Genomic DNA, 26,006 nt, shown 5'->3' with positions numbered 1-26,006 from the left:
TGTACCTTAATGAAAATTTGTAAAAACTTTTTTGACAGATACTAATGGCCGTAGATGTTAATTTAGATTGGAGAAAAAGTAATTTCGTATTTCCCGCCTTTTTTAAAACTAAGTATATTTTGTTCATTATTGATCACTTCGGATAATACGATAAGACGTTGTAAAGGTGTCAATATATACTAAAAACGCTCGATTGCTCGGTTCAGTCGTGAAATATCGTGAATTATTTAGACTGATTTCTGTGATTTGCCTTAACAGTGAGGCGGCTCAGCTGCGGTAAACTCCCATTTTGTTTTTACACCCTCTGAAATGAAATAGATTTTTTTCCCACTGAAAAATAAAGAACTGATCCACTGCTGTCAGATTCTACCTGGCTGTCAAAGTTGTCATTTTTGGTGGACATTACTTCCCACATGAATGAATTAAAAATGAAACTTCCGTGAAAGAATAACCTCGTCCGTGATCTTCAGGAATCATTAGGGGAATTTGGCAAAAAACTGTCATTGTTTGAAGCACATCTGGAAAGAAAAAACTATTATCATTTTTACTGTTTCAAAGAGTTTTGCACTACAATTGCAGAAGATGTCAACCTCTATTTTCCAAAAAAAGATTATTTGTGACTTGAAGGAACAATTTTTGAGCAGATTTTCAGATCTTGACAGAATTGAGAGAGACATTATTGTGTTCCAGGATCCTTTTCTACTGTAACCTTGATGAGGTTCCAGTAGAACTACATTTGGAGCTCATTGATTTGCATGCAAATTACTTTTTGAAAGAGAATCACAGAGAAGAGAAACTTGTTACATTTTACAGCTGCATGTTTGATGAACTGAAGAACTTTGCCAATGGTATGGCATCGCTTGTGGAACAAATTATGTCTATGAGCAAACATGTTCAAAAATGAGTTATGTGAAGTCCGCCCATCGAACACGATTGACAGATGAAATTTTTGAAAGTAGTTCTCTAGATTGGATGCAGTAATTCCTAACCAAAAATTTATGATATCTTGAAAGCCAAACGTTATTTTGACAAATCTCACTAACTTTTTTTTGTTGCTTAGCTTTTAAGATTTGGATCTGTGAACACAATATCTAATGTAACTACATATATTTGTTCTAAACATTTATAACTATTAGATGTACTAAAATAAAGATAAACACTTGAAAGGAAATTTGCATTTGTATAAAAACATCATTTAACAATATTAATTAACATTAATTTCCTTCTAAAGACCTAAAAACAAAAACAATCAAACTATCATAAAGTAATAAATACAAAACTTCACGCACATTTTAACGCATCCCTAATAAATATTTTAAAAACTTAATGTACTTAACAAAAACAACAGCTAAACAACTCAATCTGTATTTTCTTTCTTATACTTCTTATATTGCCGTATAATCAACCTAAGAGTACTTTCATACCCAAGTGATATCGATGGAAAATATTTAATTAATTCGGCAGCATAATTCAACGATGAGTCTTGCAGTTGGAGAATCCTCAGGGATAAATTGGCATATCTATCGACACCTGATATAAAGATAGTCCTTACATTTCTTCTCCCAATCAGGCTATTATCTGCAAGCTTTGGAACAAGAAATGCTTAACAGTTACTGATAGCCGCACCGAATGGTTATTCCTCATGTCTACTCCACTTCATGTTAGACGGAATACCAAATAGTAGAAACGCTTCCCAATACATTGGCATAAATTCTAAAATATACATAGAATTAGTTATATAAAATCTTTTATAATTTTCAGAACTGGACAGCAAAGAAAAGTGTGTTTGATATCGTTTTATATTCGTCCATAGTCTTGAAAATATAGTGAAAAACTATTCAAACTAGTTGATATCTGAAATTGGAAGATGAACTTCCGGACATCATGGATGCCTTTCAATGAGTTTCATGTTGATTATTTTTGTTTTTGGTTCATTGCACACTACTCACCTATGATTAACATGGAATGCTAAACTTGGTTTTTCGTCTGTTTTAACAGAGCTTTCGTTCTGGCTTGCAGGTATTGAACAGAATGATTAAACAACCTGAGCTTGTCATTCTTTCAGTTATGAGGCCCGTAGTAAAAAAAAATTTGATGACCCCTGGGGTAGATCAAACGCCCTTTTGTTCTTGGATTTTTTTCCTATTCACTTAAATGGGACACTTGATGATAAAAAACATCTCAATGCGCTTATATTATATAAGAGATAGTGTAAGTTTTGAAGTAACGCACAAGACAAAATACAATGAATATCAAGAAACAGCCGGCCATAAATACCTACATATGTGCTTTCTAATACTTTGTACGGATACATATATTTTTCTCCTCCTATTTTGATGATGTCACTGAATCAGGTCTGCTAAATAAGTATGCACTTATGAATGAGCACCTTCTTTCTTTCCATCTCTCTTTTGTATTCAGTTCGGCCAAAGGAAGTTCTATAATTAACTTTATATTCTTAAAATCCAAAACAAGTTATTTTTTGTGTATTTTAACACATATTGTGTAATTCATACTACTTTAATCAGAATAAGTGAGTGAAAGCATGAGTTTTTTGAATAAATTGGAAGACTTTTTGGGTTCGAAGGATGCAGCAAAAAAATACGAGGTATGATTACTGTGGATTTTGCCATCTCTTAAATATTGTAGGTTTATTTTGGTATATTCAATTATTTAAATGTTTATGAAGTAAATAATGCTGTTATTCAAGAATCAATATATAAATCTTATTTTAACTGATAAGAAAGCTTTTTTTTTTTTTTTTGGAGGGGGGAAGGGGACAAAATATGATTAATTTAAAATTAATAATATATTTTAAATTTGATTGATTGCTTACAAATTTTTATCAAAAGAATATTTAAGAGCTATTTTAAGTTTAATTTATTAATTAAGTTTGGGGTCCATTTTGTGAACATCAAAGACCTCGCATAATATTATTTTATTTAACGAAAGAACATTTATTGAACAAACTAAAAAAAAATAAATACATACAGGGAGCGGGATCAGATTGTCGCCTACTTTAAACCTTGATAACATGAAGACGACATTATCAAATAAAAAACCGGTTACCAAATAGGAAAGCTATTCTCGTCAACTGACGATATATAGTTCAGTTAGCATCATTTCATCATCATATGAGGAGATAAAGAGCTATAAGTGGAACAAGGAGCTTTCGAGGTCCGCCGTAGTCATAGCATTGGTTAATAATGGAGGTCAAATCTCCAATTCAACGATTGCTTCAACCTTAGGAGTGAATTTACGGACTGTTCAGCGTATCCGTAAGAAGCTAGAGGACACCTGGGATGTTGATGCCACCATAAAGAGGGCACCCAAGGAGGAGGGCGCCGACAGGAAGGTCAGGGACACTGACTTTGTCGACATGGTGAAGAAGATGGTTTAGGATGACCCTACCAGGTCCATGAAGGCCATGGCGTGGCCGGAGACAGGTCCTGGGTGTGGCAACAGGACTCTGCACCCTGCCATGTGTCTAAAATCCACATGCAGTGGTTAACCGAGAACTGTTATGAGTCGTAACCAAGGATTTGTGGGCTCCTAACTCTCCCAACCTTAATCCTTTGGACTATTTTGTCTGGGACTATGTCGAGAGACATACCAACAGACATCCCCATAGCACCAAGGCCAGCCTGATGGACTTCATCAAGGAGGTGGTATTCGACAACATGGACAATGAGATGGTCAAAAGAGCCTGTGGCCGGTTCAGAGGCCGTATTGAGGCCGTTATTGAGGCCAACGGTGATTATATTGAATGAATGGCTACTCTATACTTATATGCTCGTCATAGTTTTGATTTTCAATAAAAAAGTTAAAAAATGTATATTTTGTGTTGTTTTTTGTAGAAAAATATTTTGTCGACAATTTGATCCCCGCTCCCTGAATACTAGTATATATCCAAATAATTATATATATATACATATAATCCTTTGGTTGAAATTTTTTGATATACGCCACATGACATCCGATCTTAGCACATTTTTTTTCCATTATTTGAGGCCACAACTTTAGTATTATTTATCTCATTGTCTCAAATATGAACTATGAATTCAATTGATATTGTTGATATAAATACATATCATTATAGCTAATTGATTTTCTGAATTTTTATTTCTTTAAAACATACTTTAGAATAATAAAATAGATTCGTTTAATACAAATTAATAATACAACTTAAATTTTGAAACTCAATTTCGTTATAATACTTATGTCATTTTCAGTCAAAAAAGAACCGTTTGGAGCATGGAGATCAGATTCAAATATTATTTGAATCCAAAACCATACAAGACCTTTTCAAAAAAGAACAATTTACCAAGAAAAAATCAACGTTGGATGCCAAAAGGTTAGTTCATTTGTCATAAATAAATTACTTACGAGACAAAAAAAGAGTAATTTATTATATTATACTTTAGAAAAAAAAAAAAGTATTATATTAAGTCAATATTAGTTCAATACATACAAACACGTAATAAAATGCATTAATGTAGTGCTGTAAATCATTGTCCACATTAATGGTATGTCATTGTATAACTTACCATAGTCTTTTATTATCTAAATTGAAGAATTAAAAATGCCAATTAAAAGATCAGTCATGTGCATTTACATTAGAGGGGTTTGAAAATAAAAAATTAAAAATAAAAATTTGTAATACCCCAAAGACTATTTCTGTCAAATTTTAGGACTATTGAACTTATTTTGAAGGTTCCTCAATTCAATTACGACTTCATTTATTCTGATTTTGTGGATTTAAAATTTTTTTAATTTTTTATTATTGCGAATTATGGTCAGACATCTAATTTCTTGAAAAAATTGCGAGGTATTTTATAAACTATTACATATAATCAAATGGTTCAATTTGTTGTCTTACTGGAAAAAAAGTTGGGCTTAACAAATCTAATTTTCTATTAAATATTGTGTTAGTTTCATCTTTAATACATCAAGAAGGAATTTCTTAATATGTCTATTTTTGTATATGATAATTATAATTAATAGTCGTCAACGCCTAATTAATAGTTAATCCTCCCATAAATATTTATAGTAATATTATCTTTACAATACAGTGATTTGAGTTACGAGTATACGACAAAATAAACTTTTATTTTATTTTTTAAAGGTCTTTATTAATGTTGTTGATATATTTATAGTATATGTAAATACAAAAATACGATACAAAAAGTTAGGAAGAATTGCGATCTTTAAAACATAAATACACATCATAGTTTAAAATTAGACCACCTAACCAAAGACCTAATAACAATTGAAATATAAAAATACAATTAACTAAATAAAATTCAACACGGATAAAATAATGTAATAACAACACATTAAAATAAAAATACAACTCTAATCTAGGACTTCCCTTTCTGTATGAAAAGTTCATATTGCTTGACGATCCTTCTCAACGTTGAATGGTAACGAAGGCAATCGGATAACCCGTATCGTATTAGATCCAGATCATAGTCCCAGGAGCTACCTACCATTTTATGAATTTTGAGAGAAAAAACAGCAAATCTTGCACATGCAGATATAATTATTGCCCTCAAATCTTGCCTCCAAACTGCTTCATTATTAGTCAGCTTTGCAGCGATGAAAGTTTTGCCACTTAAAATGGCAAAATACATTGCTTGACTTTCCTCTGATCGTTTTCTCGAAAAACCAAATAAACTTGTGGCTTTAATTTCTCCATTATCGTGTTCTGTTATATTTATGTTCAAAGCAAATAACTCTTGAAGTATTGCCACAAAAGAGCACTCCACGAATGAATGAAGAACACACTTAAAAAACTTCGCGAAATCTTTACAGGGACTATTAAAAAAGAGGCAGTCCCGGGGATATCTGGAATTGTGAAGTGAATTTACTTCCTTCCACAACTCCTCGGAGGGATTCTCTTATTCTTATTAGCCAAGTGTCCCACAACTTTCAGGATGTAAAATAATTTTTGCACACCTTGGATGCCTCTCCACTATATGAAAACAACGAAGCTCTCATTTTCAAGTGCCAAGGGCTGGGATGTTTATGATTGCTTCTGGATCTCATAGAGGAAATCAAAATTTTCCTTGATTTAATAAAGAGTCAAAATTTTGATGCAGGTCATGCAGAGTAAGAGTTTTAAACTCCATTCCTTCTTTCTCCAAACCTTTGGCATATTCTAGCCTGCGAAAGAAGCTCACTTTGAAAAGTTATGTCTAATTATATCCACCGTTGAAATCGAGTCATATATAGGTACCATATAATCCTTTGCACCTCAGTCCATGAGGGAGAAAGTGAGCTTAAGTACTCGTTGGAGAGGTCTGAGCTGTGCATTAACCAATGATATATACGTGAGTTAGAGACTACTGATCTTTACGATACAGTGATTTGAGTTACGAGTAAAGGACAAAATAAACATTTTTTTAAATTTGCAATTATTTTTAATTATAAATATTGGTTGTATCATGAAAGACGACAAAATGTACGCCAAAGAATTCTTGTGTTGGAAATGCTCGGACTCTAGAAGACCTCAACCGAGATTACTGCTGACCTTAGGATCAGCTGGACATTAAATATGTCATTAAAAAACGATTTGAAACCCGAGGAACAGTCGTCGTAAAGTCCTGGCAAGGTAAAAAACGAATTCTAAGAACAAAGTCCATGATTATAACTTTTACAAACTGCCTTGCTAGAATTCCAGTGAGGATGATTTGCAAGATGGCATTCATGGAATATAAATATGTGCTTGGAATAGCTCATTAATCATTAAGGATGACTTGGGAGGAAAATCAAGAGTAAAGATGCAGAAAAATATTATTTCGACGGATACTTTTGGAGAAGAGGTTCTCTGGAGCCAAGCTTCTTTTGTTTGTGTCCAAGACCATGCGATCTCCCAGCTCAATCCTTTGGATTACTCAGTCTAGGCAAAGGTCGAGGGAGCTGTGTGCAACAAGCTTATCAGAAGACTGTAAGGGTTGTCTGGCCTTCAGGAAGAAGGTGTATGCCGTCATTGAGGCTGAGGGAGGTCATTTTGAGTAAAAAATGTGTATTTCACTTATTATTCACTGGAAATAAACATAATTTTGTTTTTCACAGTCTTCACAAACTATTTTTTAATAAAGTTTGAAAAACAATCTTCAGCGTAAACCTAAAGATGAAGCATGGAATGTATTAGTACATGAATCGTTTTGCATTTATGTAAATTTACATATTAACAGGGTTGTGTTGGTTGTTTACGTGACACTTAAAATTGGCCTAGTCCCAAGTCTCCTTCCTATTATTGGCTCTTGAAAAAGTCCCAACTATTGATACATTTTTTTCACTAATATAAAGGTAATTTATTTCTTAACCCATGGAATTAGGTCATTAAAGCTTTCATACACAATAATTAATGATTCTTAGTGTAGGATTTATTCAAGTATTTATTGAAACACTATACGTTTATACCTATTGATAAATTTATAATGACGTAATTCAACACTTTTGTTCCATTGACGGGCTCTTGAGGTCCTTCTTGTACTGATCTCTCATCTCTTTATATGGGCATATCCCTAAATATTAATCATAAACATGTATTGAATATAGTATAATATGTTTAAAAATATATATAAGGAGATAAGAAAAATGTATTTTAAAATACTATGGCTTTGAGGTAGTATACTACTTAAATATGCAACATTAAGTATATAATAATTAATCCTTTTGATTAATATTATTATGTAAAAAAATTTATAAACCATATTAAACATTTTATATATGTTTGGTATTGGTTAGAAATAAAAGTTTCTTTAATACGAAGCGAAGGGCAAATTTCTTACTGCTTTAGACTTTAGATTTTGCTATAAAGCATAGTTCTTTTATACATTTGCAATTTTTTCTAGCCTCATCCTATCCCTCTACTAACAAGTTTTAATCTAAACACAGACTAATTGGGAGTAAGTCCAGTACGAATGTGACTCATTTCCTTACGACAACATAGCCCCGTTTTCATTTCATTTAGAACAAAACCATTTTGCACTTTTGTGCAGTTAGAGGGTAAAATAGAAAAGCTTTTTTTGGCTAAAGGGGTCGGGTGGGCTACTCAATTCGTCCAACAATTCAGAAAACTTGTCGAGCAGGATTGTGAGTTTAACCATCTCAAACAGGGAGAAAAGGGTTTTCCTGAACCAAGCCTTTGATCAAGTTAAAAGAGAAGTCTCCAGTAAAAAATCTTGTCTGGTTCTTCTTGGATGAGAAAAATTTCTGTAAAACCCAGAAACATAACTCAAGGACAAAATAGATGGTTGGCAAAAAGTCCTTATAACGCCCTAAGGATAATGAACGCCAAGTGCAAAGAGAGGCAAGGGTCATGTTATGACACCCTTCAAGCAGGGATTGAACGCCAACGCCAAGGACTACATAAGTGTTGTGTGCACCAAAGTCTTTCTCAAGCAGCCAGATGGGCCGCTCTGTCACACCAGCAAAAGAACACTCGATTTTCTTGATTCTGAGAATGTGATGTCCCGCCAAGTTCTTGGCCTCTTAAGTCTCCAAAAATCCTTTAAACCCTTTATAATTTTTTTGGGTCAATGTTAAATAGGTTTCCAATGAAAGCCCATTTGCACTACAAGATCCCTGTGAGCTGGAATAAGGACGTTTCTAGGACGTTCTGAACGTTTGGTCTAAGCTAAAAGCGATGTTATTGATTTAATATCAAATCTTTGTAATAATTGAAACTGTAATAATCCAAGGTTAATAAAAATACAAGGTTATACCATGTACGTCTGATCTTTGATTTCCAAAACTCTTTAAATATTAACGTCATAGTGAATGAATGGTTGCATGTTTTTTTTAAAAGTATTTCATATCTAAAATATATAATAATAAGGTATTATCTCAATCGTCGTGACTGTTCTTTGCAAAAACCAAAGTTCAAATAAATTAAACTTTCATGGAGATATTACATATTCAAATATGTATAAATAGCTTTGTAGAAAAATTTTCAGTTCCATCTTAATGGATAATCTTTCAATCCCTTCATACTATGTCCAGCAAAAATAAAGTGGTTTGATGAAGACACAAAATATGGTTTCACGTGTGCAAAGGAACGTGATGGGAGTAAGAGTCCTCAATGTATGATTTGCACTGCCAAGTTTAGTAATTCTAGTCTAGCACCTGCAAAAATGAAGGAACACTTTCTAAAGCTGCATGGAGATGGGAAATGAAAGAACACAACACTTGCTAAATTCCAGGTGAACAGATCTAAATTTGATGAAAAGTCTACTCTGCCTATTGTTCGCTTTATACCCATCGACAAACCAATCCTCACAGCATCGTACGAAGTTGCCTACCTCATCGCAAAGCAGAGCAAACCATACACAATTGGTGAACTACTTGTAAAACCAACCGCGTTGAAGATGGCGATTATAATGATGGGAAAAGCTGCTGAAGATTAGTTATCTTAAATTCCTCTTTCAAATGACACTATCAGCAAGAGAATCAACGACATGAGGAATAACATCTTGGCTCAAGTAGTTGCAGATCTTATTTCAAGCCCTGTACAATTCAGCCTCCAAGTAGATGAGACCACTGAGATTTCTAATCTAAGCCAGCTTGTCGTATTTGTGCGCTATATGAAAGATAATGTGATACAAGAAGATTTTTTCTATTTTGTAAGCCTCTCACAACAACAACCAGGGAAGTAAATGTGAAGAAACTCGTGTATGACTTCTTCAGTGGCAACAATATTTCATGGAATATAGTTTCTGCAGTTTGTTCGGACGAAGCTCCAGCCATGCAGGTGTGAATCTCTAGTTTTGAAGCGCTTGTGAAATCCAATGTACCCCCCATCTTTATTACGCAACAGGCATTCGTTGGCAACATAAAACTTGCCTCTAAAAGTAGTGCAAGCATTAAAAGTTGTTGTTGAATGTGTGAACTACGTGCGAAATAGTGCTATGAAGCACTCCATCTTCAAAGAGCTGTGTAAGGAAATGTACCTCAGAATTCGAGGTACTTCTGTAGAGCTGAAGCAAGTAATTACCATGCACTTAGAAGATCTTACAAATCCAGTATGGGTGAGACATCCTTTCACGTTTAGTGTTGCGACGGCAAACGTGAACGATGAATATCTGGATAAAGTAATTGAACCTCAGGAGAGACAGCTTCAACGGCAACTCTTCAGAACATCAACACTGTCAACGTTTTGGTGTCAGGAAATCGAACCATACTCTCTTATTGTAAGGAAACCCCTGGATATACTTACACCGTTTGTAACAAGATATTTTTTTTGAGAAATCCGTCCGGGGACATAAAAATAAAGAAAATGAACCGCCTCTGTTGCGAAGACGAAGTAAGAGTGGCACTTGCCAAGGGGAAGCCATGTATTTCTGAACTTGTGTCTGAAAGGGAACAGCAAAAAATACATTACTTTTCAACTAACTTTCAATGATTTAGTTTTTTTGTGAAATTCATGTTTTGTTGGTCTTGTTCTTCGAAAATAGTGGTTCATTTTGTGCACTCATAAAATATATACCTATGTTCATTGAAGAAGTCAATTTGTATTTTTCGAATCAATAAGGGGTTCGGTGAATGCACTGATGAAGCTTGAAGGGTTCAGTACCTCCAATAAGGTTAAGAATCACTGATCTAGAGGCTATCATCCAAAACAAAAATTGAGATAGCAAGGATTGGTCCCCGGCGAAATTTGCGTTTTGACCCTAAAAATGAACGTAGATAAATATATTGAGGGGGATATCCCCTCGAATCCCCCCCCCCTTTGGTGCTCAATGGTTTCCATATGAATTAATTTTTTTTGTTATGCATCATTTAAAAAATTCTATTTTATAAAATATATGTGTAATATCATATAATGAATATCTTATGCTATAAAAAATTATGCAGGGGATGTTCCATCACTGTTTGATATATAATCTAGGTGCCCAAAAAATATATGCATCTATGTTTATTTCTATTGCCAAGACGTAACTTGACGCAACCTTCGTCATGGTTATATCTTTCCTATCTCAATATTTATATTGGGACGATGCCCTCTATAATGAACATATTCCCCTTCTCTAGTCAGTCAACCAATATTTCTATATACATTATGCCTCCATCTATCAATAAAGTCTTTGTGCATAAAAAACAAGTAATTGAGTCATCCGTTTTTAAAATTTGGGTGTATTCTGAAGAAGCTGGAGAATCATTCAATTGAGAAATTATAAACTCCAGACTTAATCACTCAAGAAGTAAAACCCTTACAGATCAGACTCAGCATCCTCTAATAAGCAGTGACCCCTAAATGTCTCATCTTAGAAAATATATTTCTAAGGAAAATAAACAAGAGCTATTGGCAGATAATAAATCAATACTTATATTGAGAAAGTAAGCGATAAATCTGATGAGATCGATTACATTTATGTTGTTCGTTTATTTGGGTTGTATCAACAAATAAATTATATTTAATTTTTTTTTTATAAATGTAAGGATAAAAGTTTTAAAATTTATATGAAGTCAGTTGAATTTAATATATATTTTTGATAAATAAGATATATACAACTTAAATTACTACTGGAATTGTAAAAATGAATGTATAATATAAACTTTTATAGCATTGACCGCTTTTTTAGGAAAGTAAAGTACTGTGAGTGGGTACGATACATCAAATTGAAAAGTCTATATTATTATGTTTGGATCATATTTTATGTCGTGTATTGATACTCCTCCCCCTTTTTACGGGACATGTCAAGAGACTGACTTTTTCCACATTAAGAATAACATTTCGAACTAAATGATTTATCCACGTTATTAAAGTAACATGACGCATCCTAAATTTAGTTTCAATTAAAGCTTAAAAGTATTTCAAAGTGTAGAATTTTCTCAAATGTGAAGGGTTTTTTTAGCGTCAGGATTATCTCATATTTCTTTGAAAAATGTGTATTTCATATATTAAAATGTAAAAGTAAAATTGAAAAATAATAAATAAATCTTTGGGTAATCTTTTAAAATATCAGGCCCCAGAGATAAAATGGTTAAAAAAATCATTTTTTGTAATATTTATGATCTAGATCGAATTAATTTAAAATTAATCGTAAAATTGATATAAAGTCAAACTTTGTCTAACGGTCATCTTATTTAAGCGTGTTCCTAGAATCCCAGGCTTGCTGTCACGCAAATTATAACATAGCTATTACATCAGGTGCACCTGCTTTTAGCGGTCATTTTTAAAAATCTGCATTGACTGTTGATTACAAAACAAAGAAGCAGTGGTCGAATAGAGAATTAAGGATCCTCTGTTGGCGAGTTAATAAAATTTGTGTCTATACCTTGCTCTGGCCAGACGTGAGTTTTATCCTTTATTGTATGATTTTATCTAGTATATTCAGCTTTTGAATGGTTCAAAAATACCAATACTGGTTTAAGAGGTCCTTTGCACTAAGCGATCACTTTTTCAGTTTCCTTTAACTCACTGTATAATACAGGTTTGACTCTATTTACAATTGCTCGTTTAAAATAGAAAAAACTTCCCCCTAAAATCCTTTCTTCAAAAAAAACAAAACAACAACATTGGAGTTAAGTATCTTAATCAAAAAGTTATGATAGATTTCCCATTTTTAACGCTTTGCATGACCTGAACCTCTCAAAATTTAAATTCAGTGATGTATATCATTTTTTTCAAAAGTTATGGTCAATTTTGCTTATTTAACATTTTGACCTCTCAAAATGTAATGGCCTTTTACCCATAACATATAAATATACCAAAATCGATGTGTAACTTTTTTTGTAATCCTGCTACAAACAAACAAACCGAGGCGAAAACATAACCTCTCTTCAACTTCGTTTGCTGTGATAATCATGATTAACATATCACCAATGTTTTTTGTAGTGCTTTCTTGAACTAATGCTAAAAAGTTTGATAAATGAAGCGTTTTATGCACGATACACATATAGTATAAGTTTCGTAAAGTTTATGACCTCAAAAAATGACATATTATACTCCATTTTATGATACTTCATATATTCTTAATAAAAAAACAACATATTGATAATTTCCTATTATTAATATTCAATTAAAATACTATTCACAAACAAATGGGGAGGGTATATATATGTTACCTACTTACTCGTGTTTAATTACTAAAGTACCTCAATAATTCATATTGCATTTTTCTTTCGAAGAGTGAAAAGAATAATTTTCTTCATATGGATGTATAAATTTAATTGATTAATGTCTACTCTTTCAATCACATGCAGTTAGTACTATAAAATCATATACCTATTTCTTTTTTGTATTGTTAAAAAATGTCACCTTGTATTATTTAATTAGATTTCGGGATCTTGGAAATGAAGCTTACAAAAGTTCTCAGGATATCAAAGCATTGGAGTTGTACAGTAGGAGCTGCCAAACTTCTACGAACGATAATGAGCTCGCTTTAGCTCTAGCTAACCGATCTGCAGCTGCACTTAGACTGGGAAAGTGGACAACTGCACTACAGGAATGAAAAACATGAAAATATGACAAATTAACTTAATGAAATATATACTAGGTGGAGTACCTCGATTTGCTCAAAGTTATTAGGCGACGACAAACAGACAAACAAAAGACAAACTTTGTCTTAATAATACATGTACCTAGATAGACATTAGTATTGAGACTCGGATTACGACTCAATTTTTTTTTCGGGTTCTGTCCTAAGTGATTTTTTATGGGCCGACGTGGACCGATGTTTTGGTCTACACATCGATCTCAGACTGTAGAGGTAAATGAAATTGTTGTGCAAATATGCGAACAGATGTTTTCTGTCTGAACATATAGACGGATTTTTTCGTTCTCAATCTACCCCACACATTCCAATTTATAATTTTCTACAAAAATGATTGATGCAATAGATTGAAATTTATTTGACGTTATTTTGGGAATGTTATCAATCTTGAAACACACATGGTGTCATTAACAATTCATCTATAGAATCGGCCTAGACCAAATTTTACATGAGACAGATTTTATGAGAAGGATTCAGACCAAATTTTTCTTTGGGACTGATTAAGACCAAATTTTATTTGTGACCAATCCAGACTGAACTTCTTTTCAGAATGAAATTTGTTAAGTCTGTGGTAAAAATCATAAAGGTTTTAGGAGGGTCTAAGATTTCAGACCAAAACCCAACACTAGTAAATATTATTGATGGACGATTAATCAAAATTGGAATATGAGAATTGTATTTTTTTTCTGGAATATGGAAAATAATGCTTAATTTGCAATACCGATTCTTATTTATTAATGGTATTATAAAAAAGTTATACAAAATAGCGCCCCCCCCAAAGTAAATAAATTTTTGTTTTTTACTAGAAAATTTAAAATAATTTTTCTAATTTTTTTTAAAAATCGAATTTTCTGTGAATAACTATGTATTTTCATATATATATATATATTATTTTTTCCCAAAAAGTTACACTACAAATTTAATTTTTAAAATTGTTTCCAAATTTTTTTTTTTTTTTTGAGAACAGCTGCAGATATTCAAAATTTTTTTGAAAGCAGCTGTGGATTTTTGATTTTTTTTTTCAAACAATTTAATTTATTTAGAATAATAATGGTTTTTTGGAAATTTTTTTGTGAATATTTGTGGGTTTTTGATTTTTTTTTAAATATTAAAAAATCGGCATCGGATTTTTTTTAATCGTCCGCTCACTAGTAAATACACACTCCCCTTTTCCCTGCTTTTTTTAATATGACGCCCTGAGCTTTAGCTACCCATGCTCATTGATACCTTGATATTTCTTGAATCAAGTAAACGGCCGGCCATACGTGAACACTCAAACATGAGGCGTTAACAGACAGACAAAAATAAAAAAATTGCTTTATTAATATAGAAGATATAATTAATATTAGATTAATATAATGATAATTATATTTTATTGGTAGTCTTTGATGCAGGAAGATGTATTTTGGCTATTTTGAAGTCATTTAGTAAAGACAACTTGTAAATTTGTCATATTTTTACCTCATTTTTATAGTAGAACGTAGAATTAGCTATACATATAAATAGCTATCCTCCAGAAAACCTTTATAAACTACACGAACGTCGAGCAAAGATTTATGTACATATGGGTAAGAAAGAAGAAGCTTCGTCAGAGTATCTAAGGGCTTCAAAATTAGTCCAAGATCCTACCAAAGCCTCAGAATTTATAACTTTGTCAGAAAAAAGTTTCGATACATTTGAAAAAGAGATTATTGTACCTGAAAAGTAAGACCACTCAAGTATATATGAGTATTATGATCTACAATTTTCTCTCTATTGATAATAGTGCAAAAGACAAGGGACTGGATGCTATATCATTTACTCCGAATACTAATTTCCCAGGATTGAGTAATGCTGTCAATATCGTGTATGAAGATACTAAAGGAAGATTTGGAGTAGGTAATTAAAACTTCATTATATCTTTTTCTTCCAGACTTCTACTTGTACAAAATATTATAATAACTAACATAGTGAATATTAATGACCTAACATACGATGAATATATTGGCACTTAGTTCAAACTCTCTGTATCTCTCTTTGGAAATAAGTAGTAGCAACGTAGTAATTATAAAAATTCCAAGATATATTTTTAGTTGTTTTTAAGAATTATAATAAGTTTGATAATTTGAATAAAACATGCTGTAAAGAAAACTTTTAAATGGAGCTATAAACCATATAATTTTTTGACATAGAGAATCCCATTTCAAAGAAAGGAGAGACAATCTATTCTTTTTTATTAGAAAAATATTATAAAAAAACCCCAAAAATATATTTTTGCTAAGGAAAACCACGAATTTTTATAAAACAAGATTTAAAGAACAGTTTGGCTGTGCGCGAAAAACTGCCATGGAGAAAATTGCATGTAGAAAACTGCCCCAGAGAAAATTTCTCGTATTTTGTTCAAACTTCATGATGAATAAAAACACATTATAAATTCACTTAATATTATTTATGATAAGCGTCTAAACATATTTGTTTGTTCCATCCCGCAAGTGAGTACTTTCAAGTGTGAGTAATACTATTGCAATACTTAAAATACGGTTGAATACTCTAGGCCCTCGGATTGGCCTGTGTCCCGTGGGTAGTGTGGGAGTGTTAAAAACTACCACTAATTCATCCAATACATTCAAGGAACTCTTCTAACACTGTAAACTAGTTGCAAGCCCTCAGGTTGTGTAGGGTACTTGAGTGTACCACTGGATTCTTAAAAACCACCACAGAAGCATCAAATACATCCAAGGAACCCCTCTAATATCAAGAAATAGTTCCAAGCTCTCAGGTTGCGCAGGATGCTTGAAGGTACCCCTGGATCCTTTAAAAATACCTCCGAAGTAACATATAAATCAAAGGAACCCCTCTAATACCAAAAAATAGTTTTTGTCAAACATGAGAGTAGTGCGGTTTTTAGCAATCCCACACTACCCCCGGACCAATCTGAGGATGGAAGGTTTTCAATCATATTTTAAGAGGCCTAAGCTATTTAAACCCCCCCTTACTAATCCTCTCGATCCATTTCTTAGAAGATTGGATTGAATTTAAAAAAATTCAAGGAAATTGTTTTGCAATAATATTAATCTCACTTGAAGGTACTTGAAAGGATTATAATTTATTTTCAATCAACATTAATGCCCATGTGTTACACGAACAGTAGTTCCTGGCATAACTTGGAGTAATTAAACATCGACTAAGATACCAATTTTGCTTAAAGAATATAGAAGACAACTCCCAACAAAACATCAGTATTACCCTCCGTTTTCTATAAGCACACTCATGCGTAGCCACTCATTACTTATATGTTCACTCCTCAAGAATGAATGAATAGTTAAAGGTGTTTTTGAATGTGATGTGGTGAGCCAAGGAGTACTTTAGTCTCTACAGCGCTCAGTGGGCGTGCTTTACCCACACACGCTCTTCCCTAAAACTAATTACATACAATTCACATTCAGCATTTTTATTTTATTTATGTACTTAAATCTTCTTTTCTTTTTTTATATTAGCTCGTTGTTCAATTAAGTTTTTTCTGACAATCAAGTAACCAAGCAAATTGATGGACAGCCTGAGCTTTATTCATATAAATATAAAAAACATTCATTTTTCTAGAATCATTTTTAGCTTATATATACATTTTAAAATAATTTTGATTTGTATACATTTCAAATATTCAGATAGAAATACTAATTCAAAAAATGGGAATGGTTATGAAGGAAATCTGTTGGTTAGGACGTACCAAATACGCTATGCATTGCAGATTTTCTCTATAGTTCTTATCCTTTTTTTTTTTAAATAGAAAGTAAAAATTTTTAGAAGAGATAAAATAACATATTTTTGAATTATAATCATAATTCAAAAATTTTTAACTCTATTATATTTATAAAAATAGTTTTTGCAAATTCTAGCATGAGATACAAACAAAAAACGTAATTAAATGTACAATTCAAATAATTATTAGTGACATTTGAATACTATTTCATAAATATACATGATTCCAAATTTAATTTCATAGATTTTCCTCAATTAGGCGTTACATGAGTTGTCAACAAAATGGGAAAATGTCCGAAAATGCTGTCTTATTTAAGAAAATTCAAATTGTAAATGGTAATAGAATGAATTTTTTATTCATCAGCTGTTGTCATTATTATTTAATTGCTAAGTAGTAAACTTTATTTTCTACTACATTCAATTATATTCAAAACCCTGATTGAACATTTGCGTGTGCTCTTAAAGGACGGAGAGTAAATCTGAAGATTTGTGACTGACTTATACTTGTAAGTCCTTGTTGGACTCCTAGTAGGATTGAGGATCTACATCGGAGTAATTATTGCCTATGTCCTTGTTTAATTCCATCTTCCCTTCCTCAGAGGCTCTAATGAAACGTCATGACAGCCGAACTGCTCTCCTCTAAGACATTTTCAAATTTTCAGGGTTATGATATTGATTTTCAGTTTCTATTTTTTTAACATTCCCAAAATACAAACATGATTTTTATAAACTACTTATGATCCAAAAACATTCTTCAAAAGACTTAAGATATATATCCAAACCTACACATGAGTGTATGAATTAATAAATTATGTTATATATATTTTATAAAAAAATATCTACTCTATACCTGATAATTTATATAACTCCTTTATTTAACTTAATAAAATTTGATACTTTAATTAACAATGCTTTTTTTGATGAGTACTTAGACTAAGACACATAATTTATATGGAAAAATGAAAATGGATTAAAAAAGACAGGTTCTGATCACAATGAATCCTACTTTACTACAAAACAATCAAATATTGGCCAACGTAACATACGCTTATACCGAGTGCGGTGAAAAAAATCTTTAGTCTTCGTTTTTGCTACATAAATGATAGTTTTCGTGAATGCAGTGAAACTGTTCCGCTCAAATATTAAAAATTCGGAAAAATGAAATAAAAAAAAACTAGATCTTCCTAAGTGTCTTAGCAGCAAAAAATAAAATAAAAAGAAATGACATCTGAACGTAACCAACAAATTTATGTCGATGCTGGCAAGAAACCAACAGATAATCAAATTCACCATGGGTACAGACCAACTACCCAGATATGAACGTGGTGTTCTAATAGGATAGTGCGCCTGCACACGCGTCCAAAAAGGCCCAGAAGTTGTTGGAGGACCACTTGTATTTCTGGCCAAAGAAAATGTTGCCTTTACAGATGTAAACCTATTTGGATGTCACTTTTTGAGTACAAGTTGACTCCGAGGCCTGCACACTCCGTTACCCAAATATCAACAACCTTAAGGAAACTCTCAACCAGCACTGGGATGCCATGTCTGAGGACTATATATACCATTGGTCTTCCATGGCCACCTGGAAGCTATCACAGCTACCAAGAGGAGGCTACATCAAATGAATTAAAGGCAATGGTGCAACTTATCTTGGACCTCAAAATCCAAAACACATGCCAGTTTTTCTCAAGTCATATAAATTCTAAAATATCTGGGATTATAGTAATTCAGGATTATTATCATTTAAGTCATTTTTACCCATAAGACAATCACCAAGTTAAAAGTACGATTAATAAAACTTTTGTAAAAGTGTTATTATTGATTCTGTATCTTGTTCAGAACTCGTTATATTTCCTTATTTATGGTGAAAAATGACACTCTCCTTTGGATTTTTTTCATCATAAAGAATATCATGGTTTTTATTAAAAAAAAAAATTCTTTGTTTAACTTAAAAAAAGGACATATTTAAATAAATATATTTGTTCGATTTTGTATTTTTTAAGTGAATAAAAGAAAAAAGTAAAAAAAAAAACTGTTTTAAAAATAGAAAAATGTCACTAAAAATAGTTAAATAGTTTTACAAAAATTAATTTTAATTTTATCTTAAAACAATGACCATAAGTTATAAGGAAGGATTTTTCATATCAGTACGCTCTATACTCGTTAAATGTACATCATCTACATAGTTGGTATCTTTTTTGAGAAATAAGATAGAAAATGTTTATGACAGGTTTAGTTTTGCAATACTTATTTTTTCAAAAAGTCAATTTAATTTCTTTAAAAAAATAATTTTGAATAAAAATAAATATTAGGAAAATTTAGGATCATTTAGTAATTATACAGTAGTACACTTTTAATTCAATAGACATCTCTCAAACTTACATAGAGTTGTTGTAAACCTTGTACAGCTGTAACTTTTTAGAAAAACAGATAAAAATGATCATTAAATATCAGTTTTCTCAAATAAGGAATTCTTTTAACTCTCAAATTCGTTAAATATTCCCATAAGGGAATATCAACCAGCTTTAAAAAGTTTTTGACAAAAAAAAAAAAAAAAACCCCAAAAATAAAACACTTCTTTAAAAAGCGTGTATAGGAATTAATATCAAATTTATAATATAAAACTTTTAATTCTCAATGGTAACTCGGTATATTTTTCTGTATTTTAAAGAGTAAAAATACTAATAAACTATCGTACTACTTCAAAAAAAGAGAATGAATTTTGGAACCGAGAAATTATTTACACATTTCAACTTCTCCTTCCATTAAAATGATAATTTATTTTAATAAAAAAATTAATTTATATGCCTAAAAGTTTGTTTGCATATTCCTTGGCTATTTTGATAGTAGTAAATAGCAAGAAAATAAAGTATTCCTTGGAAACAAAATTTAAAAAATGTAGTTAAAGAGATATAAAATTTGATAAAACTTTTTTATTCAAATAAATAAAAAAATAGGGCAAGAGCAAACAAAAAAAATATATACCGGGTGTCCCCGAAAGTCTTGACCGGTACATTCGATGGCTTTTTTGAGGTTTCAGAGACTTTTTACGTAAATGTTGCGATAAGATAAGATCAGGGCCCAGATCAAGATAAACTCTCTTCTGAGCATAAGAACAATTGTCAAGAAGAACAACATGGGTAAGACTACTGCTGCCAACATTTTCAAGGACATTGGGGGCAAGTCCTTGGTCCGCACCACCCGTCCCATGTTGTCCATGGCCAATATAGAGGCCAGATACATCCTATGCAAGAAGATTTTGAACAACCTGAAAAGCAATGGGGACAGAATTCTCATTTTTTCCTATGAGAAAACTTTTACAGTGGATCCAGTCTTCAACAGCAAAAATGATCGCTACATTAGCCTTAATGGTTATGTGGGATCTGAGAAATATGTGTCCATGATCAAGCACCCAGCCAGTATCATGATGCTTAGAGTTGTTGGCTCAGATGGTAAAGCCATGCCTCCAGTCTTCTTCCGAGAGGGCTACAGGCTCACCTCGGAGGACTACATCAAGGTGCTCAAGACTAAGGTGGTCCCATGGATCAGGAAGGAGTATCCTGGTAAGAGGGTGTGTTTCCAGCAGGATGGGGCACCTGCACACACAGCCAAGAACACTCAGAAGTGGTTGAATGAGAATGTGGAATTCTGGCCTAAGGACTTCTGGCCCCCCTCCTCCCCCGACCTGAATCCCTTGGATTTCAGCATTTGAGCGCACATTGAGAGGCAGGCTTGCAAAAAACGCCACAGCAGTACCAAAGCTCTCAAGGCCAGTATCACCAAGGCCTGGGACAAGATGGACCCCTCCTACATCAAGAACACCTGCCCCTCCTTCCGTCCCCGTATTGTGGCTGTTATGGAATCTAAAGGCCAAATTGTTAAAAACATATTATAGATTATAACCAAGCGAAGTTTTTTATTAAAAACATTTATCTGTATCTCTACTTTTAGTCCTTGTAGATCTTAATGAAGTTGGAAGTTAGAAATCAGTTAGGACTTTCCGGACACCTGGTATTATCTGCTATGGATGTGACTCACTCTCACTAATATAAGTATGGATTGATTTCGGGCTATAGTATGGGCTAAGATTACATCAACCGTTGTATGACGCCGATATATTCTTTAGCTATTAATAAATAATAAGTAATAACTTATAAGATTTATAGCTAATAGCTATACTTATATTAATATTATGTATTAATTAATAACACTTCATCTTGACAAATTGCAAATTTATACATATGCCATCGTCTTGTAAATAAAATTCAAGGACTTTTGTCATCAGGTGACTCAACTTCGTTTGAAGTCATTCTCTATCTGGTAGCTATTATTCTTTGGCCAGATAATCATAATTATTATTTAGGGAGGTTTATTATTTATCCGCAATGTGAACTTTAAATTTTTTGTAAATGTTTTAACTTCAACACTGGTGATGTGTTTACAAACGAATATAAGTAATACAACTTTTCCCTAACTACTCTTGTATAAAATGTAATAAAATAAAAAATAATACAGGAAAATTAAAAAGTAACCTCACGTAGTGAGGGCCAATATATTTTTTAATGAAATCCAATGATTAAAGCTACAAATATCAATTTTATTGTATGTTTTTGTGTTCCCTATTCGTTTATACATATTTTTTGAGGTGGTAGGCCTCAGGCCTTTTGGGAATCTTAAAGCACCTCTCAGTTTAAAAAAAGTTGGTAAGCCCTCATCTATACCATCATGAACGTATTTAGCAAAAAAATAAAAAAGTTAAAAAAATACTTTTGGATAAATTTAATATTTAAACACACCATTGACACTAATGGGTAAAGAAAAAAGAATTATAATCCAGGAAATATAAATAAAATGATTTTCAAATATAATAAAAATAAAATATAGTCAGTACCAATTATATCTATCTATACTTATCATTCACAGAAAAGTTGTTGTATGGGAAGCAAAATAGTTATTAACTTTGTAATAATAAATTTACAAATAAAATTGTACACTTGCAAAAGTATCGAATATTGTCTAATTCATAATTAATTTAATCTCGTCATATGTATATCATTAATAAGTAATACCTCATCATTATTTAACTTGAAAAGTAATTCCATATATAATAATTATCATTTTCTTCTTGATTGATGAGTGATTAATATATGTCTGTATTTGTGAAATGATAACACAGTGGAATACTTTTTTTTTTTTGGTATAATATTACTCCACAAAAATGTTAAGTAGTTGTTTTTTAAGTTTCTAAATTAATATAAACGTGGCATTCAATTCAGTTTTATCAGTTGACGATAAAATAATATTATCCAGTTAGTATTATATTACTGTACCTATAACGAAGAACAAAAGGAGTTTAATATAGAGATAGAATGGGTTTTGGACCCGGATTCGAAGTAAGCTTGTATTATCAATAAATATCCGAGATCCAAGAAACAAACCGACTTTGGGTACCCGAACTTTTACGATTCATAAAAAAGATTTGAAGGATTTTCCAGATCCTGGAAAGCTGTTAGTTGTGCTTAGTACTCAATCCTCGTAATAAAAAAAAAGATTTTATCAATACACTTTATTTATCTTAATTAGTGATTGGAGGGACATCAGTTTGGTTTGAAATATTGTCTAATGATTGCTTAGAATTGTTCAAAGTGTAAAATAAGATAATTATAATTCAATCAATCAACGTTAAGAAAAGAAGCCCATACATCAACAGCTACCACAAAATATACTATACATTTTGTGTTAGCGAGGTAATGCATACAAAAACTAAAATGTACCTTGTGTTTGATTGTGAGTTGTTGAAGTTTGTTCCAACTAACTACCAACTGATTTTGGGCCTTTTTGTGTTTTATTTCGGACGAGAAGTTATGAAATAAAATAAAAATAATGATGTCTCCAATATTATTTATAATAATCACTAATAAGTAAAGATGACCACATAATTCATAAAAGTAATGACAAATATACAAATAAAAATGCAGAAAAAAACCCGGAAATGCGAATAAAAAAGTAGAAAAAAGGCCAAAAATGCAAATACATCTAGTGAAAAATGGAAATTTTTTGGTTTTAAATATTTATACCAAATTATAACTTTTGTTTCCAGCATGTACTTACTCTACTGAATAATCATCTGATCCCCAAGGCGTTCCTCTGTTAACCTGATCCTCTAATTGGTGAGAAGGTCCTTAAAAAAGCTAAAGGCTCTTTCACAGTTCATGGATGTCATGGGGGCGCAGTTGAAGCTCACTATGATGTTGGAATTCTCCTTCACGCCAGACAAATTATCACCAGAGAAAAACTAAGTCACTATTACTCATATTCTAAAATGCTAGATTCTTCTTGATAATCTCCTTTAGCTTGCGGACAAACTTGGGGATGGTCAGGCTCTCACCGATTTTCTTAATGATGGACAAGATGCAATCTTTACTCGAGTTGAGGGATGCTTTCCTATAAGACATTGAAGTTTAACTTTATTAAGGAGATGTCTTGGGCAAGAGAGGCATCCTCAAAAAGCTTCTTGAACTCCTCGATTCCCCTGTTCTCGTTGGTAGGCATTTGCTGTATAAACTTCTTAACTGTATATAAGTTTTTGAAGTAGTAAAAGCCTGCCTTAAGACATGTTTCTTACCTTGTAAGAAGTGGCTCTGGAGGGTGGGAAAAATTGCAAGAGGCAGCAAATTCAACTTGTGGTGGGCACACATAATTAAAATCCTTTTCACCTCTGTTATAGCTTCTCTACATTTGGGAAAGAGTATCTTACCAGTTCGGCAACACGGTTAATGCCTTGGATGAGACAGTGGATAAGATTAGTGTACATGATCTGTGGGTCCTTGCCAACCTGAACACAGTATGCAGCACCTCTAAGGAGAAGTATTACCTTATCATACTCCAAGTGATTTTCAAGGAGTTGATACACTGCTGCAAGTTACAGCTGTTGGCTGTACCTAGGTTCACCATGTTAATCAAGAATAGCCTCTACAGGGTTGCACCATCCAAAGGCACTGAAATCACTACACACATAGGCCTAATAAGACTGTTAGTCGTTTTATCAATGGAAACGACCTAGAACTTGTTCTTCAGTTTTTTCTTGAATATTTGCAAGATCTCCTTGCTTTTTTCTCCATTGTCCTGGAGGTGTGCTGGGCGTCGTCTTCATAGTGTAATTCTCTATGAAGTCTTTGAAATCTTGTTGTCGATCTTGGACAACGGGATGTTTGCAGAAACCAAGGCTCTCTTGTTTTGGAGGGGAAAACTTAGAGAATGTGTAATCAGGGTTGTTACTATGGAAAGATTCCACTAATTTATATTTTCTACCTAAATATGCAAATAAAAGTCGAAAATGCAAAAAAAAAAAAAAAATGTAAATAAAAACCAAGAACGCAAATAAACCTGATTTACATACTTTGGACATTACTATATTACATTTCAAAAAGTATGTTTTAATGGTAAAACATTCGTTTAGATGTAGTTTCGGCATCAGTAATCAGTAAAAATGTACCCTTAATCCTGATCCTATTTTATTTTAGTCTGAACTTTCGGTAGAATGCTTATAAAATTCGAAACAAGTATCCGTATAATTGTAATTTTGGATCTGGATCCCAAAAATTTGGGTACCTAAATTATCCCGAGTATTTATTTATGTATAAAGATCCGAACTGACCCGGATCCAAAAGTTTAGGTACCTAAAACTTATCTGAATATTTATGTATAAAGATCTGAACTGACCTGGATCCTAGAAACTGTGGATCCGTCTTTTCTTTAGTATAATATACAAAGAGCACTGTATATATTGATCTCGGAGGTATATCATAATTCATATAGAGTATGTGTTAAGAGCTGTTAAAATACGAAACGTTTGTACGTGAAATTCAATAAAATTTCGCCGGCGATTAACTCAACTCGTATTTTATACAACTATATACTATATATAAACTCACTTTTCTATTTTAATATGAGAGGCACAATCAATACGCCTGCAAAATTTGATTCATTTATATATATATATAACAGAAAAACTAAACTCGGGTTATTGGAACATTAAACTAATTAAATTAATGGCAAAATCTATATCATTTTTTAATGAATATTATGATAAATAGACTGTGCTGAATCAACTACATATCTATTGTGAATATATTTTACATTTTTATGAATTAATTAGTGAGAGTCTCAGAAATAGCTAAATACCGATGTTTGTACCTACTAAGTCAGCGTAACATAAAATTAGGATTGACATTTAGAAATGAAAACATTTTTTGGGTCTTACTCTATGGCCCGATTTTTTTTTCGGTCTCAATTTATGGACCTATTTTTCTCAGTCTCATATATTATGAGCGACAATTTTTTTTCCTAGATCAACTGTCATTATTTTTTTTCAAAAAAATCTCAAAAGTTCACGATAAGTTCTAGAATAAATACTATATACATATAAAAGATGATGGGAAAAAAGTTAATCCAAGCTTTCTCTGTTTAAACTTTGTATAACGTCAATGCACTTGAAAAAACATATGACGTTATGTTATAAACAACTTATCTGTGAAATCGGTCTAGACCGATTTTTTCGGGACTGAACTATACCGAATTGTTCCTTTGTGGCGATCTAGACCAAGCTTTTCCTTTGGACCAATCTAGACCAAATTTTTATATGAGACCAGTCCAGACCGAGCTTTTTGTTGTACCGAATTAGTTTGGTCCAACAAAAAATATAACTATCTCGGACCGGTATAAGATTTGCAGACCGAACCCCAACTCTACTACTTACTCTAA

The 26,006-nt window shown here is 32.2% G+C and overlaps 1 protein-coding gene and 1 long non-coding RNA gene across 3 annotated transcripts in view; one reads left to right on the top strand and one right to left on the bottom strand.

Moving 5' to 3' along the window:
• Positions 1-18: 18 nt before the first annotated feature.
• LOC121121388 (uncharacterized) lies at positions 19-2,247 on the bottom strand. Of its 2 annotated transcripts, none has more exons than XR_005865434.2 (3): positions 1,950-2,247; positions 572-1,713; positions 19-518 (listed from the first exon to the last, which is right to left on the bottom strand). It is a non-coding gene; the product is annotated as an uncharacterized lncRNA (long non-coding RNA). The 2 variants fall into 2 exon arrangements; XR_005865433.2 differs by having other exon boundaries at positions 20-518; positions 591-1,713.
• A 169-nt stretch (positions 2,248-2,416) lies between these two features.
• The window catches only part of LOC121121387 (SET and MYND domain-containing protein 4), a 34,482-nt gene continuing 10,892 nt past the window's right edge, over positions 2,417-26,006 (top strand). Inside the window, exons 1-5 of the mRNA XM_040716283.2 lie at positions 2,417-2,608; positions 4,233-4,354; positions 13,289-13,457; positions 14,983-15,209; positions 15,271-15,383. Coding sequence (XP_040572217.1) covers positions 2,546-2,608; positions 4,233-4,354; positions 13,289-13,457; positions 14,983-15,209; positions 15,271-15,383 — 694 coding nt within the window. The 5' untranslated portion in view covers positions 2,417-2,545. The remainder of the gene's footprint in view (positions 2,609-4,232; positions 4,355-13,288; positions 13,458-14,982; positions 15,210-15,270; positions 15,384-26,006) is intronic.

Source organism: Lepeophtheirus salmonis, chromosome 7, assembly GCF_016086655.4.
Source record: "Lepeophtheirus salmonis chromosome 7, UVic_Lsal_1.4, whole genome shotgun sequence".
Taxonomy (NCBI): domain Eukaryota; kingdom Metazoa; phylum Arthropoda; class Copepoda; order Siphonostomatoida; family Caligidae; genus Lepeophtheirus; species Lepeophtheirus salmonis.
Note: the sequence above shows the minus strand (reverse complement) of the source record. Positions and strands in the feature narration are given on the sequence as shown.